Source organism: Sprattus sprattus (assembly GCF_963457725.1).
Source record: "Sprattus sprattus genome assembly, chromosome: 6".
NCBI lineage: Eukaryota > Metazoa > Chordata > Actinopteri > Clupeiformes > Clupeidae > Sprattus > Sprattus sprattus.
In genome coordinates this window covers 15,764,625-15,784,060 of record NC_137925.1, presented here as the reverse complement: position 1 = coordinate 15,784,060, position 19,436 = coordinate 15,764,625, and the positions used below count along the sequence as shown (strand labels likewise).

At 44.9% G+C, this 19,436-nt stretch overlaps 1 protein-coding gene across 1 annotated transcript in view; it reads left to right on the top strand.

Moving 5' to 3' along the window:
• Positions 1–1,314: 1,314 nt before the first annotated feature.
• The window catches only part of adam10a (ADAM metallopeptidase domain 10a), a 78,459-nt gene continuing 60,337 nt past the window's right edge, over positions 1,315–19,436 (top strand). The window contains exon 1 of the mRNA XM_080840666.1: positions 1,315–1,439. Coding sequence (XP_080696792.1) covers positions 1,373–1,439 — 67 coding nt within the window. The 5' untranslated portion in view covers positions 1,315–1,372. The remainder of the gene's footprint in view (positions 1,440–19,436) is intronic.

The window sequence follows — 19,436 nt, the reverse complement described above, 5'->3', positions numbered from 1 at the left end:
GTAAGTACATTGGATTTGTTTTAAAGGAGAGTAGTTGGTAAGTTGTTGGCAGGGTGAAAATTCATGTGAAATCAAGATTTTCTATAAAAATCTTTAAAAAAAAATACAACTTCAAATACACCATAAAAGGCAGTCTAAGTCTGTACAAATGTTACTCTAAATGCCACTTACTATCATAATGGGTGTCCTCATAATGAACAAAGCAATATACCAACAGACAAACAAATAATGTAATCTTCTGTACGCCTTGTAACATTTTATATTTCAAGTTTTACATATTTCATTATTTATTTTTTGTTCCTCCATTTAACCCTTCAAGCGACACTGTCATATATTTTTTAATTACCACCGTCAGTTATCATAAATATCTATTTACATCATTTCTGGAGGCAACATTTATCCTCACGAAAATGAACTAGCTGTCTCTTTCTGCATTCAGTTTCCAAGGCCTGAATCGTCTTGACAGTAGAAAAGTAGAGAAGAGATGGCAGTACCACTATTGACCACATGAGGGAGAGCGCTACACAAGAAACAGAATATTTCACAAACCTTAATCATCTGCTGAATGCGCAGTCAAAATGACACTAAAAGTCTTTAACAATCAAATAACAGCAGATGTTGTTAGTTGAGGAAGGTATAATCGTGTCCTTTCAATACTGTAGACCTGTCCAAAAAAACAGCATATGATATGAAGAGCAAAAGAGACACAAGGCAGTCACTGTGGCAAGGCAATGCACACCTAATTTGGCTCTATGCCCCGTGTTGCATCGGATGTAGGTTCCCCGATGGGAGCGGATGATTAAAAAAATAACAACATCAGGCATGGAGATCATTTCAACGCGTAAGATAGGTTACCACTCTGTGGCCTTTAAAATCATGAGAATTATGATTATGTTCTAAATGGAACCATATATTAATTTGACAAAGCTGGGAAACCCTGCAATTCCTTAATGAAGGTTTGGATTGTGAGTGTGTCCATATTTGTTCCCATCTCTCATGCAATGGCAGTTACAGTAGATTGCAGTAAATCTAGCAAGCCTATGTTTCCGATTGTATCAGGAACATTTTCTGTCATATCCATAAAACCCCAAACAATTTTCGTATAAAATGGACTTTGCTCTCTCCAACCAACAGACACCCAACGTTTTACAGGGGACGCACCGACGGAGCTGCTTGTTATTTTAGTTATTTCATTCTTTCTTTTTAGTGAAAGGAGGATGGTCCCGCGCTCTGCCTGCGCGTGACGTCAGGCCGTTGGAGACAGGCAGCGAGAGGCCGCGGAGCAGCAGCTGTACGAGCACAGGGCGACGGCGCCTTTAAGGGAGAAACCGAAACAATAAACCGTTCGCGGTGTGTGAATGTTGTACGGACAATGAATTTAGTCGATATGGTTTTGATAAAACTCTTGCTATTGTTATACTGTATACGGAATACCAAAGGTAAGCACGAAACCTCTAATTCATTCTCGTTTGAAGTGTTTGATAATCGGTAATCGGATTGAAGAAGCAGTGGCTCGCGAGCTAGTTAGGGAGGGGTGAGCGAGCTCTCGCTAGCCACCGGGGAAACTGTCTTGTGCGGAAGTGATAGCTGAATGCAGCGGGACGGTTTTAGTTTGGAGTTGTCAACTCTCAGTCTTGTCAGTGGCGAACACATTTCAAGCAAATGTTTCCGTTTGTCACGAGACAAGCTGTTGGGATATCATGTAGCAATCGTATGAAAGTTGTGACGTTAACTTATTCACTCACTCACTTGTTTTAGCCTGTGGCTGATTTGCGGAGAGGTGTTCTCCGGTTAGCTAAACAGCCTCACTCTATTGCCAACTGACAATAGAGATTTCTCTCAGTGAGAAAGGTTTGAAACCTAACAGTTAAAAAGTTGTGACTTTGGTGTTAAAAAGGCGTTTTTCTATTATGTGTTTACGAACATCTGCTTTGTAGGTAACGTTGAGGAGCTAACGAAGCGCCAGTGCTCGCCAGATCGGTTAGCGTTATAGACATAGAAATTGTGTTTCTGTACAGGTCCGACCTGTGTTATCAGTGTGGCGGAAAACACAGGTAACCATCACTTAGTTGTGAATTGGGTTAGAAATGTAATCTGTCAATGGCATAGTTGCTGGCCCTGTTTCGCAACCTAACGAGCACTAGGTAGCTTAGTCACGTAATTGCACTGGAAGTAAGTGAGGTGATTATGCGCGCTGGCATCGTGACAAGCTCTGGCATGCCCCTGAGTCAAGTATTGTTATGTGTGAGATGTGACTTGCGATAGCCCACACGTCTGCTAGCTAACGTTAGTGTTTACAGTGTTTGTAAGTTAGCCACATTCAACCCATGTTGATGGTCGGTCAGGTTCTGTCAGCCTAAATGCTTCTCCGATCAACACTGGCTCTGCGTGCTGTCTCGAAAGATCACTGATGTGGTTTCCCGTGTAAAAACGAGCTTTTCTCGGAACTTGAATGAAGTAATACTTCACCGTCCAACACACAAACACGTCATTTCCTGCGCGATTTATGGTAAATGTGTTTGAGTATGAGTAAAGTTTGAGTATTCAGCGCCAACTGAAGTATTGACATGATACACAAAGTGCGAAGTTGGCTACTACATGAGACTTTCCTCGTTGTCTGGAGAGACATGTCAGTTACCGTCTCAACTTCTTCCATTTTGGTTCTTGGAAGATACCCTACACCACCACACACACACACACACCAAAGATAATAAACAAGAAGTGGAATGACGTGCAGACGGTGAACCAGTTCTGTTGAAGTTATCTGTGTTTGTTATAGGGCATATGACATAAAGGCAATGCATCCAACTGACAGACAGGTAAAGGATTTGAGATAGTCCCAAATAGGTGGGTGAGATCAGGTCAGGGTGTGATGTCCCACTTTAACTGCCTACTTTGTCTGTTTGGTCCGTTTTGTTTTAGTTCATGAGCACCTTGGTTCCTGTCTCATCCAATCTGTTCTGCACTTCCTGTTTCCTGCCCTCGGCAAGCTGACAGATGAAGCAGCCATCTTTCCATTGCTTTGATGGTCTCTGTTTGTGTGTGTGTGTGTGTGTGTGTGTGTGTGTGTGTGTGTGTGTGTGTGTGTGTGTGTGTGAGAGAGAGAGTAGGAATGAGCTGAAGTGTGTTTGTGTGTGAGAGAGTAGGGATGAGCTGAAGTGTGTGTGTGTGTGTGTGTGTGTGGAATAGGAATGAGCTGAAGTGTGTTTGTGTGTGAGAGAGTAGGATTGAGCTGTGTGTGTGTGTGTGTGTGAGAGTGTGAGTGTGAGTGTGTGAGAGAGAGAGAAAGTAATTGATAGCCCCCAGAGTATACTGTGTGTGTGTGCTGCAGCGTTATTATAGTTTTAAAATTTTCATTCGTTTTCATTTTTATCTATCGCCTTTCAGTTTGGTTTTTTAATTTCAGTTTAATTTAATTTAAATTTTATGAGTGCAAACGTGCAATAGTTTAGTTTTTGTTTAGGGTATAGTGTTAATTTTTCAGGTACTTTTTAGTGTGGCATTGTTCCTTGTAGTTTTTATGTAGCCTAGTATTTCTGTTTTTATTTCAGTTTGACAGCTTGACTTTATTTCGCTTCACGTGTTCCCTCTGAACCAGAAATGGCCCTGGCCTTTGACCTGAGCTGGTCAGGTCTGACGTTTTGAGGATCACTAGCCCCTTATACATGCGTCAATGTAAAGCTGTTACATCGCGTCTACCACGATAGAAACCCGCGAACGTGTTACAATTGCCTCATGTATAAGGGGTCTAGATGTAAACCGTTAGTTTTTCCGCCAATCGTCTGAAGCTTTTGAGAGAGGTGACAGGAGGCTAGAAAGTTAGAGGCTAGAAAGTTCACTCCATCATCTCTTTGAAATTCCTTATTCCATGAGTGGTAGGCTACAATGTGACTGGCTGTTTTAAAATATAACTAATAGCCTAAGGAAACAAAATAACCCAGGAAGTTTAATCTTCGAGACGTTAAGGCTTCTTCCAATACTGACAGCTGACTCATAGCTTGCAGGTTTGCGGGAGACGCGACATTTGAGGGATGTCACTTAATTTAAACCTTTTTTGCTTCCGTTAGTGTGTGTGTGTGTGTGTGTGTGTGTGTGTGTGTGTGTGTGTGTGTGTGATAGAGACAGAGAGGACTCAGTAAAACATCGGAAAACACCGTGTCTCGTAAGCCTTAAGCTATCAATCACCCCCACAATGAAATATGCCATTACAGTCGCGACAAACTTCTTGCCATTGTGGTGCGCCCAAAACGCAAGCTATAAACGTAGCCATCCTAATGTAACCAAAATATACCTCTGCTGATATGCCTAACCTTCGTTCTTTTCAGAATTTGTCTTAGCACTATGCAGGAATAAAATAGCATCTACAGTGTCAGGATTCAGGCGAGAGCGCCTGGCTTCTATAACGCGCCCTGCTGCACTGAAGGAGCGCTCACTCGCAGCACCTGTTGCTGGAACGCATATAATTCGTTTTGCAAGGTGCTGTAGTCGTGGGAACGACTGGCGTGGTTTCTCCCAAAAGGAAAGTAGATTTTCCTCTGCTGATCCCGCGTCTATATGGAAGTTTGTAGAGAGATTGCCGGGGAGTAAAATGCTCCCTCTCCTTTACGTCTGCTGCTGGCTAGTAATACAGACAGCCGGAAAGGTTAATAAACGGAATGAAATAGCTACACATTACACACGCTATGTTTTAATAAAAGCCACGTTACTCACATACTGGTTAACACTGTTTGTTACAGCACATAAATGTTTGTCGCCACATCCAAACTGCGTCACCGTTGTCCCTCCCTGTGCTCCAGCCGCACCATTTTGCTTGCAATGTGAATCATTTAATTTAAATATGCTTATTGGCATTTGTTGCACCTTAATCATTTTCTACAAACATGATATGCTATGTATGGTGTAGTAGACTGAGACTCTATTCACTACTGCACAAAAACTAGACACGTTTGAAAAACTAGTCGTTTGCAATGAAGTAGGTTAAACAACTTTCGCCAATATCTCCGTAAGGGAGATGGGTTATGTGCTCAAATTTCCTGGGATCAAAGAAGACGTTAGTATTCATGTGCAAACTAAAAATCACGTCTCAGGATTGCTGCGTATGCAAGTTATTTCGGGTGTCTCAACTGTAACTAATACCACTGTCATATAATTATGAGTCCAGTAAAAGACGGAGCAAACACAGTTTTCTACCGTTGTTGAAACACATCCACGCGTAGACTCGTTTTCTTTCCATCCGAGAGTGGTTATTCAAAGAAAATATTAAGAACTATATGCTGATAGAAAGAAGGGAACTTTAAGCCACTACACTGCCTGTGCCCGATGCGTATCCACGTTGATGTTGTTAGTAAACAAACCAGGTGGGAGCACATCTCCGTGGTCTTTGCGCATGCCCGAGGCAATGTAACAGCTTCACATTTTGCACATCTTCACACCTACACGCGAATACGATACGATAAACTGATCTGATCTCAGTGGCACATGTATAAGGCCCTACTGTAATGCAGCAGGCTACTGTTTTATAATGGCATCATTTAGATTCCACGGCAGAAGGATCACGTTTGCTTGTCCCAAATCTGTGCGGGCAAAACCGTAGTAAATGCAATAATGTCGCCTAAAGCCGGCGGCTTCAGAGGCTGGATCTGTGTGGGCCCTGTGTCTTTTATGGAGCCTAGAGCAGCAACCTCACTGCTATCGCAACTGTAATAAGTCAAACGTTTCGACAGGGCGTAATTGATACAGTATTTTATATCCCCCCCCCACACACACACACAGACTTTCTCTCTCTCTCTCTCTCTCTCTCTCTCTCTCTCTCTCTCTCTCTCTCTCTCTCTCTCTTTTTCACACGCACACTCGTACATGGCAGAGAGGAAATGGAAGTGGTGTGATAGTTCCTGGTTTTCGGCATTCATTAACAAACTCTGCCTCCCCTCAGACTCACTCATGCGACGAGGCTGTAATAGCTATCTCAGTAGATTAATAGAACATGTCTACATGGATCCTGTGGGAAGCCATGGGAGATTGCACTGGCTGATGGTGTGTGTGTGTGTGTGTTTGTGTGTGTGTGAGAGCCCGAAAGATGTAGGGGGTCTTTGTACCGAGCAGGCCTAGCCACGGCTTACGAGGGCCGACACACAGATTCTGCCCCAGTGTGTGTGTGTGCGCGCCTGTGTGTGTTTGTATGCACACGCGCCTGTTTGTGTGTGTGTGTGTGTGCGTGTGCGCATGCCTTTGCATGTGCATGTAACCACACATACACACATACACACTCAAACAATCACTGCACAATGCATCACGTGGGTGCTCTGATCTGAATTAAAGCCACTTGTTTGGCAGCTGGGAGGTCAGCGGGGTGAACCTGCACTGAGCTCTGGGAAACACACACACACACACACACACACACACACACACACACACACACACACACAAACACACACACACACACCAACGAGGTTCATGTCACACAAACACACACTTCCTCGTTCTACCCCCAGTGTCGCCTAAATTGTTCTTCCATAGTTGAAAATACAGAAAATGTGAGTGTGAAATGTACTGAATGTAGATGGTCGGTGAGGTCAGGTGTGTCAAATTTATGAAGTGTGTCAAAGGTGAGGTCTGAGATTCTGATCCAATTCACTTTTGTCAGATTCAGCTTATTGCTCCTCACAGAGAGAGTGTCTCCTAGATCTCCAGGAATGGGATTGGTTCCCAGATAAGAACCAGGAAGTGGCAATGGCCTGGTACCTTTCTCTGGGGAATCCAGTTGGTACGTCCAATCAAGCCTAGGAGCTAAGTCCATTTTCTCTGAGTGCAAGCCAAAGTTGAATTATTAATGGTGTGAAGCCTAATCTGTGTGTTGTGTGTTTGCGTGCGTGTGTGTGTGTGTGCTGAGAGCGGTGCTATCAGCTGGCCAACTGCCAGAGCGCTGCCTTTTTGAGCAGACCATGCAGAAATATGGAAGGTGGGTAAGTGTGTGTGCTCTTAATTAATTATGTTTAAGGGGGTCAGTTACTCTTCAAAGTGTGGCGAAGGGCTTTTGTTCTCTTTAATTTTAGTGTGTGTGTGTGTGGTGTGTGTTTGCTGTGTGTGCATGTGTGTGTGTGTGTGTGTGTGTGTGAAGAAGAGAACATCTGTTAGGGGTTTGTAGTATGGGAGAGGGTAGGTTCATCTGAGGTAAGGTCAGAAGCTGAGACGCGCACACACACTCTCCACACACAGACACACAGACACACAGACACACAGACACACAGACACACAGACACACAGACACACAGACACACAGACACACAGACACACAGACACACAGACACACAGACACACAGAAGGTCTAGTAGGCTGCTTCAGAATCACCAGGGCAGCCCTTAAGAACATGCTTCCGGACACCATATGCAATCCTATACAATCTATATTAGGGATGCAACGGTACAGTGTGGCCACGGTTCGGTTTGTATCACGGTTTTTGGGTTACGGTTCGGTTTCGATATATCAATATTATCCTGCCGCTAACACGCATTAGGTTATATTTGTCTTTTCTATTTCAAGTCAACAAGGTGCTTCTACTCACACTTGCAGAGACAATGCAAGATGCAATTAAATGTAAAAAGGGCACATATTAAGTAAAATCACAAAATGTATTTTAAACAAGGAACACTATTCTGGCCTTCTGTCAAAAACAGGCAATATTAAATATAGTAAAGTGCAGTATACTGTAAAGTAATGTGAAATGTAAACATTGACATTATTCAATAAACTCAAACAACAAACATTGTCATTCACACACTTAAACCCTAGAAAATACTTAACTGTTATAAATACACCCTTAAAGAACAACAGAACAAACCTTCTCTCTCCTAGTCACTTCGTACAGTTCTGGAATTATTTTGCTGCTGAAATGCGTGCGGGAGGGGATATTAAAACGAGGATCAATGTCAATGGTCTTTATCATGTGACGGAATCCCGTGCCTAAAACTACTGAATAGGGCTGCATGTCTTTCCCTATGAAGACGTCCATTGAGTTGGTTATTGCCTTGTGTTTTTCGGAATTATAAGCATATTGTTGCTGAAATGCTGCAGCAATGGATGGTTGTGTTTTCGGCGACAAACCGTGCTGCCACTTAAGAGTTACAGCCGGGTGATGACGGGGCAAGTGGCTCAACATGTTGGATGTACCTGTGGAGTAGGCGATCGTAGGAAAGCAATGCCTGCACACCGTGCTTTGCTTGCTGACGATCTTTTTCCCTTTGTCATCATACTCCACACTGAACCCAAAATGTTCCCATACAGCTGATTTGTAAGATGACGGTGCCTCTTCAAATTTTCTTTTCTCCGTTTCTGGTTGACTCGCCATGATCGTGCTGCAACAGGGAAAGTTTCGTTTCTCCTCACATGAATCTCCAGCGTCTGCATTCAGAGCGCTGATTGGCTCTTGGGAAAGTCAGTACAATTCTGATTGGTTGTTGCATGGTTGTGGAGCGCAGAACTCATCCCCTGCTGGGTCCCAAGCAGTCATGCTATCGCCCAATACATGCGTGCATTCATTATAGCCACATATTAAATTAAAAGTTTAATGTCACCCATACCGTAATATCGCGGTTCACCTGGGTCAACCGAACCGAACAGGGCGAACCGAACGGTTCGATAAAATACCGAAAACCGTTGCATCCCTAATCTATATGGTTCTTTTTAATATACTTCAGTGTGTGTGTGTGTGTGTGTGTGAGGGTCTCAAGCTTCAATGAATGTACATTTGCGTCAATGTGTAAAATGGGATTATGTGCTGAAAGATTAAACTTCAGTGCCTCCCTCTAAACCTATGGGCCTAGTCGTTTTAAACTATGTTAGAAATCCTTTTTTAAGTATTTGTTAAAGAGTCAAAACTTCCTTTTTTTTTGCACAGATTTGGTCTGAACATCTGTTTCTATAGTCTATATAGCCTCATAGTTAGAGTTAGTGAAACACTTCTGGGAGACTGAACATGGACTGGTGGCCATCATGCTACTCACACTCAAAGCCAAGAAGACAGGATGCATACTCACTCACTCAGAAATATAGGGACGCGTTTGAAGTGTTGAGGAAGGAAGGAGTTGTAGGTGACAAATTCTTGCTGTGACTCATACAGTAAGGAGGCCCTTAAGTGGCAAACACAACAACACACAAAGGGACAAATCAACAATCAAGATGTAAGGAAGGCCTTATGAGTCAGTAAACAAAATCAAAACGAAAACGCAACCTAAGAAAGCACAGTTTCATTATACACACCACGTTATAAAAGATCAATATGCAACAGACACACACACACACTCACACTCACACTCACACACTCGCTCGCTCGCTCACACGCACGCACGCACGCACGCACGCACGCACGCACGCACGCACGCAAGCACACACACACACACACACACACACACATGAATGAGTGCATCATATTGAGTGGGTGTGATATCCCTGTACCGTGTGTGTATTACAGACCAGAGCTCAGGACTGCCTGCAGCCTCTGTGGTATACTAATACATCACCCCATTTCCTCTAATGCCAAGCACTTAAGCTGCGGTTAGGTTGGAGCCTAACTCATGGAATTACTGATAGTGTTTTTCTGTGTATTTCTGCCACTGACTGTGTGTGTGTGTGAGAGCATTTTGTGTGTGTGTTTGGGTGTGAGAGAGAAAGAGGGAGAGAGAGAGAGATGTTTTTGTGTGTGTGTAAGTTCTATCCTATGTGAATGTGTGTGTGTGTGTGTGTGTGTGTTTGTGTTTGTGTGTGTGTGTGTGTGTGTGTGTGTGTGTGTGTGTGTGTGTGTGTGTGTTTGTTTGTGTGATTATTGGTAGTTTCTTTTTGGTTTTGCGTGTCATAGGTAATTAGTCTACAGTAAGCCTCTGTTACCCTGTAAAGCATTACATCATCTGCTGTTCTGGCCTCAGAGTTCTCAGACAGAGCAGCTCGCAGGCCGGCGCTCGCTCAGGATGTGGCCCAGGCCTGGCGCTGATGTGTCACAGGTCTGGCGCTGATGTGGCCCAGGTCCGGCGCTGATGTGGCCCAGGTCCGGCGCTGATGTTGCCCAGGGTTTCATCATCTGCTGATGCACACAGCGACCATTGTGACACCACTCATTTCCTGTCAACAGGAAAGAGGCTCTTTGGGTGTGGATAGATTAAACCCTTCTGCGAACACACACACACACACACACGCACTTTCACGAAAAAATGAAGTGAAACAACCTACTGACTGAGCCACTTATAGGTGAGGTCAGCTGTGTGTGTGTGTGTGTGTGTGTGTGTGTGTGTGTGTGTGTGCGCGCGCACACAATTTCAAATAACCAAACCTAGTGTAGCGTAGTGTCGTTTCTGACAAGCCTGGTTAATGTCCTGCAGTCCACCTATAGGTGCAGATGCTAGATTGTACTGTCGTTGTGGCGGGCTTGCCAGAGCTTATCATGCCAGAGTGGATTGATTGCTTCTGCCTGGCGGCCGCTGCCGCAGCTTCCTGGAAGAACAGTGTAAACAAAGTTTGAGCAGAAAATGGATCTGCTATTAAAGCTGCCAGATTCTCCTTTTAATCACGCTGCCGTCTCACGTTACAGACCTGCCCACCGTCGCACTGCCAAGTCAGTCAAATGACTGGTTGAGACAGACAGACAGACAGACAGACAGACAGACAGACAGACAGACAGACAGACAGACAGACAGACAGACAGACAGACAGACAGACAGACAGACAGACAGACCCGCTTAAGCCTGCAGAAACCACACATCATACCATGAGGCAGCACAATGCACCTACCTCGTGCTTTTGTTTGTGGACCCCCCCAACCCCCACCACGCCCCCACCCCACATATTCAGCTCCTCTCCCAGCCTGCCCCCATTAGACCCGCCCCCCAGCACAAAGGCGTGTTTGTCCCCAGATAATTTGCACGCTCATGCCCACTCTGAGCCAGCCGCTCTGCCCACAGTGGGTCCCTACCACTGCCCCTGACACACACACACACACACACACACACACACACACATAGACTCACTCACTCACTCACACACACACACACACACACACACACACACACACACACACTCACACTCACACTCACACTCACACTTTCTCTCCTGAGGGAGAGGCTTTCTCCTAGGGCCTCCTCATAGTGGGTTATAACGAGAAGGTATCCCAAGACTGCCTCGCCCGGACAGGAGGCTAGGAAGGACGTTACAAGAAAATTACACACCACGTACTGATACTGATAGAGAACCGTACTGATGTGGCGATTAACTAAAGAACTGTACTGATACAGTGTTTAACTACAGAACCATACTTATGTGGTGTTTAACTACAGAACCATACTTATGTGGTGTTTAACTACAGAACCATACTTATGTGGTGTTTGACTAAAGAACCATACTTATGTGGTGTTTAACTAGAGAACCGTGCTTATGTGGTGTTTAACTAAAGAACCATACTTATGTGGTGTTTAACTAGAGAACCGTTCTTATGTGGTGTTTAGGCACATGAACTCTCTGGGGAGTTCACCTTTGATCCCGGCGTTGCTAAGGCCGTGGTGTGGTTACCAAGCACCAGGAGTGTGAGTAGAGGGTCACCCTCAATGTCTCTCCCCTTCGCTGTCCCCCTGAGTGTGTGTGTGTGTGTGTGTGTGTGTGTGTGTGTGTGTTAGTGAGCGAGCAAGCCACCTGCTGTTGGGATGGATCCAGTATCAGTGGTTTGGCCTGGCAGTGACTGGGTGTAACCGAGAAGAATAGGTTACACTATACACACTCACTCTATAACTAAGTGTAGGAAGGGAAGAGTGTACACACACACACATACACACACACCCTCGTATACACTCTCACCCACTGGCGGAGTATATAGATACACACACACACACACACACAGTTTTGTTTAGAGGGGCTTCATGTGAGATGGCCTTGTGTAAACTTTTCGGGTTGGGAGGGGTGTGTGTGTGTGTGTGCTCACTTCACCCCTCTGATTTTCTGGGCTTCCTGTGAAGAAGTTCTAGCCTGTCAGAACTAGTTTGTGTGTGTGTGTGTGTGTGTGTGTGTGTGTGTGTGTGTGTGGGGGGGGTGTCTATGTGCGGAGCTTGTCGTTGACCTGAGGAGAATGTGTTGTTTTGCGCTGTGTTGTGTTGACGGTTGCTGTGGAATGCATCTTTTTATTTGCTGAGGCTCAGTAAAAAGCGTTGCGTCTCTCACTCTCTCTCTCTCTCTCTCTCTCATGCACTCAAACACACACACACACACACACACACACACACACACACACACACACACACACACACACACACACACACACTTGTAAGAGGGGAGAGATGAGGGCCAAGGTGAGCAAGCAAGCAAGCGAATGAGGGAGAGAAAGAGTAAGACAGAGTGTGTGTGTGTGGATGGCAGGCAGGCAGAGTATGGGTTCACAATGAAGATGAAGGTGAACTCACTCTGATGACTGTAGACTCCACCTGCCTGCCTATCACACTCAAGGTTGACGTCTCTCTGTGTAATTTAAGGAGCTGAACAGTGTTGACTAAAGCAGAAAATCTCCCCTGGATTGAACTCTTCTGTACGCTAAGAGGGTGTGTGCGTGTGTCTGCTCTGTGTCGACTGCGTGTGTGTTTGGGTCCGTTGGTGTTGTGTGACTGTTTAAATCTGGTTGCGTGTGCATCACTGCTGCGTTGCGGTACTGCTGTGGCCCGGTTGCGTGTGCATCACTGCTGCGTTGCGGTACTGTATTCACACCGGCGATGTGCCTGCATTGGGGCTGCTTCAGCCAGCCTGTCTATATTTATCTATTTCACTCACGCAGGCAGTGTGCTTTAACATGTTAACATGGGCGTCTCGCAGCAAGCAGCATGCACGACAAGGCGTAAGGCACCTTTCCACTGCTAGAACTAGCAGGCCGTTTTAGGGAGGAACTAGCGCACCTTTGTGTGTGTTTTAACGACAGGTACCGTCTGCTGGGCATATGAGTTTGTGTGTGTATAGGGCAGGCCTGGTCTATTGGAAAATGTCTTCCTCCGCTGGGCAAGAGGTGACTCCTCTCAGCTAGGAAACTCCACCTGTCAAGAGGAAACTACTGCCCTTTCCTCCTGTCACCCTCCTTTCCTGTCCTCTCCCTGTCATAATTTAAAAAAATAAAAACATATAAAACACAGCTCAAAGTGAAAACTCGTATCATTAACAGCTCATAGCAAATTAATAAAAAAGGACTCATGCCATGGTGCCATGAGTAAGTTACGCTTATCTGAGCCCATACAGTTATGCTTTGCTTATCCCATGTATTTACCACTGAAGTATTTCATACATGATGAAGCTAGCTGAAAACAAATGCCAATATCAGGTTTTATGCCACTACACCATAAGTGCACTTGTCAAGGCAAGTCAACGTAGTTATTGAGTTGTCGTACTCACTCTCTCACACACACACTCTCTCTCTCTCTCTCTCTCTCTCTCTCCCCCTTTCTCTCTCTCTCTCTCTCTCTCTCTCTCTCTGTCTTTCTCACACACACACACACACACACACACACACACACACACACACACACACACACAGAAGTCCCCCTCCAGCTTGTCCCTGCTGTCGTAACTCTGCTCTGAATCACACAATGGGTTTTATGTTGGACTCAGGGGGGCTGGGTCGTTCTCAGGCCCCAGAAGGATTTCATTGTGGAGCCGGGAGCCGTGTGTATTGTGTACGGTGCCACCAAAAAGGCCTCTGTTCTAGCTGATTGATGACTTTTAAACACCCCCTCACACATACACACACTTCCTCCATCCTTCGAGAACCAGGCTGGCTCTGGTGTATTCAGTGAAATGGTTACTCATGCACACATAGGTAAGATATGGTAACAAAAACTTTGATTGCTTTTCACAACTTCTTTCACCCTTTCCACATGGTGCTGTTCCCCTGTTCTGTGCTGGTCCCCCTGGTTCCCTGTCCCCATGGGGTTCAGTCTCTGTGGTGAACTGTTCTGAGATCCTAAGGTCATTAAGGTCCCCTATTCAATGCTGATGTCCCACCATCCCCTATCCTGAGCTGGTTCCTATCCTGAGCTGGTTCCTACGGTCCCCTATGCTGAGCTGGTTCCTATCCTGAGCTGGTTCCTATCCTGAGCTGGTTCCTACTCACCCCTATCCTGAGCTGGTTGCTATCCTGAGCTGGTTCCTACTGTCCCCTATCCTGAGCTGGTTCCTACGGTCCCCTATCCTGAGCTGGTTCCTACGGTCCCCTATCCTGATCTGGTCCCCGTGGTTACTCTATCTTAAGCTAACCCTGTGATTTCCTATACTGAGTTGATTCCTACAGTTCCCTGCCCTAAGCTGTTTTCTTGAGTTATTGAAGTCCTTATCTTGAGCTCATCCTTGGGGCTCCTCTGTCTTGAACCGGTCCCTATGGTTCCCCATCCTAAGCTGGTCCCTTTGGTTGATTAGCCTGAACAAGCCCCTATGTTTCTCCTTGACTGAACTCCTGTGTGTTTGTGTGTGTGACTGTGTGTGTGTGTGTCTGTGTGTGTGTTGGGCGGGCGGTTGGATAGGCTACTTTACGTGTGACTCATCACTCCATGGACACTCATTCACACAATGAAAACAGAGCAGTGTTTGATGCATGTTGGCTTGGCCAGACTTGTCATCTTGTATTTGTCTTTAAAAGGCATGGGGGAGCCAGTCTGACAAACCCAAGCCTTCTTTCTGCCACCTCCCCCCCCCCCCCCCCAAAACTCACTCTCCACTTCATTCATTCTTTCCCACTCTCCCTGTCTCCCCCCTTCCCCCCTCTCTCCCTCTTTCTTCACTCCCCTTGTTGTGTGTGTGTGTGTGTGTGTGTGTGTGTGTGTGTGTGTGTGTGTGTGTGTGTGTGTGTGTGTGTGTGTGTGTGTGTGTGTGTGTGTGTGTGTGTGTGTGTGTGTGTGTGTGTGTGTGTGTGTGTGTGTGTGTCTTCTCTCCCAGTAAAGGGGCTTGCTTGGTTCAGCGTTGGTGTCACATTGTTGCGCAAAATTTACTCATAGTTTATGCTCCCAAAGGTTGCGCGTGTTGCCGTGAGCCTGCCATTTGCTTGCCAGATAGAAAACTGTTTCCCTAACCAGAAAGTCTGAAGCTTGAAGTTCTTTTCAAACCTTTGCTTGGGTAGTACTGTTAAACTGAGCAGACATGCAGTATACATTTTAGTAATCTCATCACGTAACATTCGTTTCTAAAAGCAATCACATAGTATTGCATGTTTTACTGTGGTAGAAAATACGTTAGCCTAATGCTAACGTATATGGGAAATCCTATAGACACCGCGCTAGGTATTAGCATCAATTCATTCACGTTAATGTTTTTGTATGAGCCTGACGTTTGCTCTGCAGATAGATAACAGGTTCCCTAACAGAAAGTCTGAAGCTTGAAGTTATTTTCAAACCTTTACTTGGGAAGCACTGTAAAACTGAGTCGACATTCAGAATATTTTAGTAACCTCATCTCGTAACATTCGTTGATAGAATGCAGCCTGCGAGGCTTGCGTAAAAGCGTATGTAAAAAATGGCGCAAGTCTAGAAAAAGGGGTCGACGCACGCAAGACGTGAAAAGTCGCGCAAGGGTCGCGTAAGGGGCTTGCGCGGCCTCTTGCGCTTACGTCTCTGACCATAAATCAGCCTTAAGGGTTTTCTCCGGTTTGTTTCAACGGCCTCCCTGTTTGCCAGTGTCCTTGGAGGGGGACAGTATCTCCCCATCCTGCTCAGTTGCTCTGCCCTTTTCTGGGCCAGCTGGTAGAAGATGAGATGAGATGAGATGAGATGAGGAGAGGACAGTCCTCTGAAGTTAGTGCAGGAGGACCTCTTGTCCGCTCAGCTATTTTGCACCTGGACAGCACCTATGGTGTTTATCTGTGTGTGTGAGTGTGCGTGTGTGCGTGTGTGCGTGCGTGCGTGTGTGCGTGTGTGTGTGTGTTGACGTCTCTGCACCTGTGATGCCCGCATTGCCCGCTCCGCTCTGCTGGGTAGGCGCCCACGTGGCACAGCTGCACGGCTATTTTCACACCAGGGTGCCTGCCAGCTAACGAAGCAACTTGCCCGTGCACACACAGTTGGAAGAGACTCTCTCTACCTATTTATATTAAGCTGGATATCTGTGTGTGTGTCTGTGTGTCTGTGTGTGTGTGTCTGTGTGTCTGTGTGTGTGTGTCTGTCTGTCTGTCTGCCAGCTTGTGTGTGATGGGGACTCTGTGCAGCAGAAAATGCTTGTTTTGATAATCGAGGGTTCTGTTGATTATTTGTATTAATGAATAAGTTGAATGGTTTCAAAATCATTTCCTATGTCATTCATATATTTCAAGGCTTATGCACTATCGATGCTTTATTCATTTAAGAAAAGTTAAACAAACAGCTGTATGGTTTGATGCAACAATTAATGAACATCTAATGAACATCAACATTTGATGAACTTTTTAGTATCACATTTACATCACTTCAGTAAGCATCATGAACGTCTCAGAATCACATTTACATCACTTACATCACACTGCCCGATCAAATTGCACAAGTTGCGTTTGAATAGCATAATCTCCTGGGTTCATGATTACAACATTTACATTCCTTCTTCTTGTGCCTGCTTTCCTAATTATCCACGCAATGCCTTTAGCATTGCTCAAGACTTGGCATAATAAGTAGAGAAAGCAGCTTTCCTGTTTTTTCACAACATGAAAGTTCAGGCTATTTACACCATCATAGATAGTGAATTGGTTAGAGTTGTTCATATGGAAACGGCAACTTAGGTTGAATCTTTCAGAATGTCATGCAAGCAGTGGCAGGTAATTGCGTTGCTAATCGTACTTAAATTGGTTTTGAACTAAAGTTTGCTAAGTCTCCTTCCGCAGAGCCGTTTCCTTTTCAAATGCCTGTGTACAGCAGATGTGCACCTGTGCTGGTGAACCGTGCATTATTGCAATGTAGCTGATGACCCTCTGAGCAATGTCCAGGATTTGGATGAATACTCCTATATTTAAATACTCGATCACGCTGATATTACCTGTCATTTTTAGATTTTTAGGATTTGTCTCTCATTACAGCAAAGTGATGTTGGCTACTCTAGCCACTCCACCCTATACCTTGGAAGAACCTTTGTGTCTATGTTAAATGAGCTAGTTAATGTGTGCAGTAATGTACTTAATGACGTAACCAACTGATCGACTATTACATTAGCTGGAAAGGATTGTTTTAGTCGATTAGTGGTTGTAGCCCTTGTGCATGCATACACCAGTGTGTGTGGAGTGTCATCATTTTGGGTCTGTACTAGTGAATAGTGTGTGTGTGTGTGTGTGTGTGTGTGTGTGTGTGTGTGCTTGTGTGTGTGTGTGTGTGTGTGTGTGTGTGTGTGTGTGTGTGTGTGTGTGTGTGTGTGTGTGTGTCAGTCCAGCCCAGCCCAGCCCAGCCCAGGTGGTGTGCAAAATTGATTCTCTTTGTAAACACCTGAGTGAATGTGTTCGCACGGATCTTTATCTGATTAATAATAAGCTCAGGAGAAGTTCAAGCGAAGCTCAATACGAGACCAACACTTGCTCTTTCAAAGCCTTCAGCACACGCTCAATACGGTTTCATTTAATTAATCTCCGTTCCACTGACTGTTACAAAGGAAGAGAAGTTAAAGGAGAATCAGTGCAGTGAATCAAAGGATGATCTGTTGAGCCAGCATACCAGACAGATAAGGTGATAAAGGAGTAATTAAGTGGCCGTCCACAGGACAACTAGAACTACGTTTTTGCGAAAACTATTTTTTTTTTTCTCGTTTGAGCCTTTCGTCCACATGACGCACAGTTTAGAGTAAGAGGAAGTTTAGGTTGTCTTAGATGTGTCTCCATGCTGTGCGCCTACATCACTTTTAGTTGCATCGTTCTATAACTTTAGCATTCTTTTCTAAGATATCCTATCATTTCATTTTGTATTCCTCTGGTAATGTTTTTTTTAGTATGACTGTAGTTCCTCCCCGTAGTGTTTGGTGGTGTATCTCGCTTTGTTTCATCTATCGGCTGCTAGGATGCCACAGAGACTTTATTGTTTTTGTATTCTTCTTTTAGTGGATAACACACGGAATTGGCTGCCATCCTGCTCGCATAAAAGAGCGCTGTAGATATGGGTGGCTCGTGTGTGTGTGTCTGTGTGTGTGTGTGTGTGTGTGTGTGTTTGGCTATTTTTTATTTTTTGTGGAGACAAACAGTTCTGGTCTCGCCAGCTTCTCCCACTGCATCATTCTAATGTTACACAGACACAGACACAGATGCAGACACCCTCACCCTCACCCTCACCCTCACCCTCACCCTCACCCTCACCCTCACCCTCACCCTCACCCTCACCCTCACCCTAACACTTACATTCACACTCACATCTACCTACATGCTTGCTCACACACATCTACACACACTCAGATATACTCAGATATACATCTTCCTACATGCTTGCTCATACACACCTACACACACACACACTCAGATATACTCACATATACTCACATACACACCTACCTACATGCTCACTCCCTCATGCACGCACGCACGCACCCACGCACACACACACACACACACACACACACACACACACACACCCCCTCTAATCCTGAGTGCAGACTGATGAATAATATGAGGCTGTGCACTTTATGTGAAAGAGGATGAGAGGAAAAGAGAGATGGAGAGAGAGGGGGAGCAGAAGTGGACAAGATCGGTGATCTCTGTCAACAGGGTCATCCCAACTGCATGTGGGCCAAACCAGAGAGAGCGAGAGAGAGATTTTCCCAATTTGTGTTTGGAAAAAAATATTAGATGGCAAAGTTTGTAATAGAAGTAGTGTACTTCCTTTCATGTTTGAATTAGCCTAGTAGTAGCAGCCTCCCTCCCATGGTATATTTGTTTCATGTTGTAGTTCTATCTTTCTATCTTTCTTATCTATCACGCTGAAACAAAACTAACAGAACAAACCAATCAGGAACTAATAACTAATACAAACTTTTGCAGCACAGTCAGAGTTTATGCAAAACATTCAGAAAAGAAATAAATGTGATGTGTGAGATAACGTGGCCTGGAGTTCAGTAGGCGAGTAAAAGCGTTCACCGTTTTAAATACACGGAATTGAGAGGTTCTGATAAAATGATGCGCAGAGAAATACATTTGCTTATGTTAAGCCTACATGGTTGCTCTAGTGAGTGACACGGTCATATCGAAGATGCTGTGGTGCTTTATTATAGGTTAGGTTGAAGGTCTAAGAGAGTAGTGAATGTATTTCATTGGACATACTGTACATCTGACACACATAAAACACATAACAATCTAGAGAAAATAATATTGAAAATATTCACAATTTCAAAAAAGAAAAATGGATGGTTCAGCTGTTCCGGACTATGTTCCCTGATTCATCGCTAAAACCTCATCCCCATGCACGCACGCACACACACACACACACACACACACACACACACACACA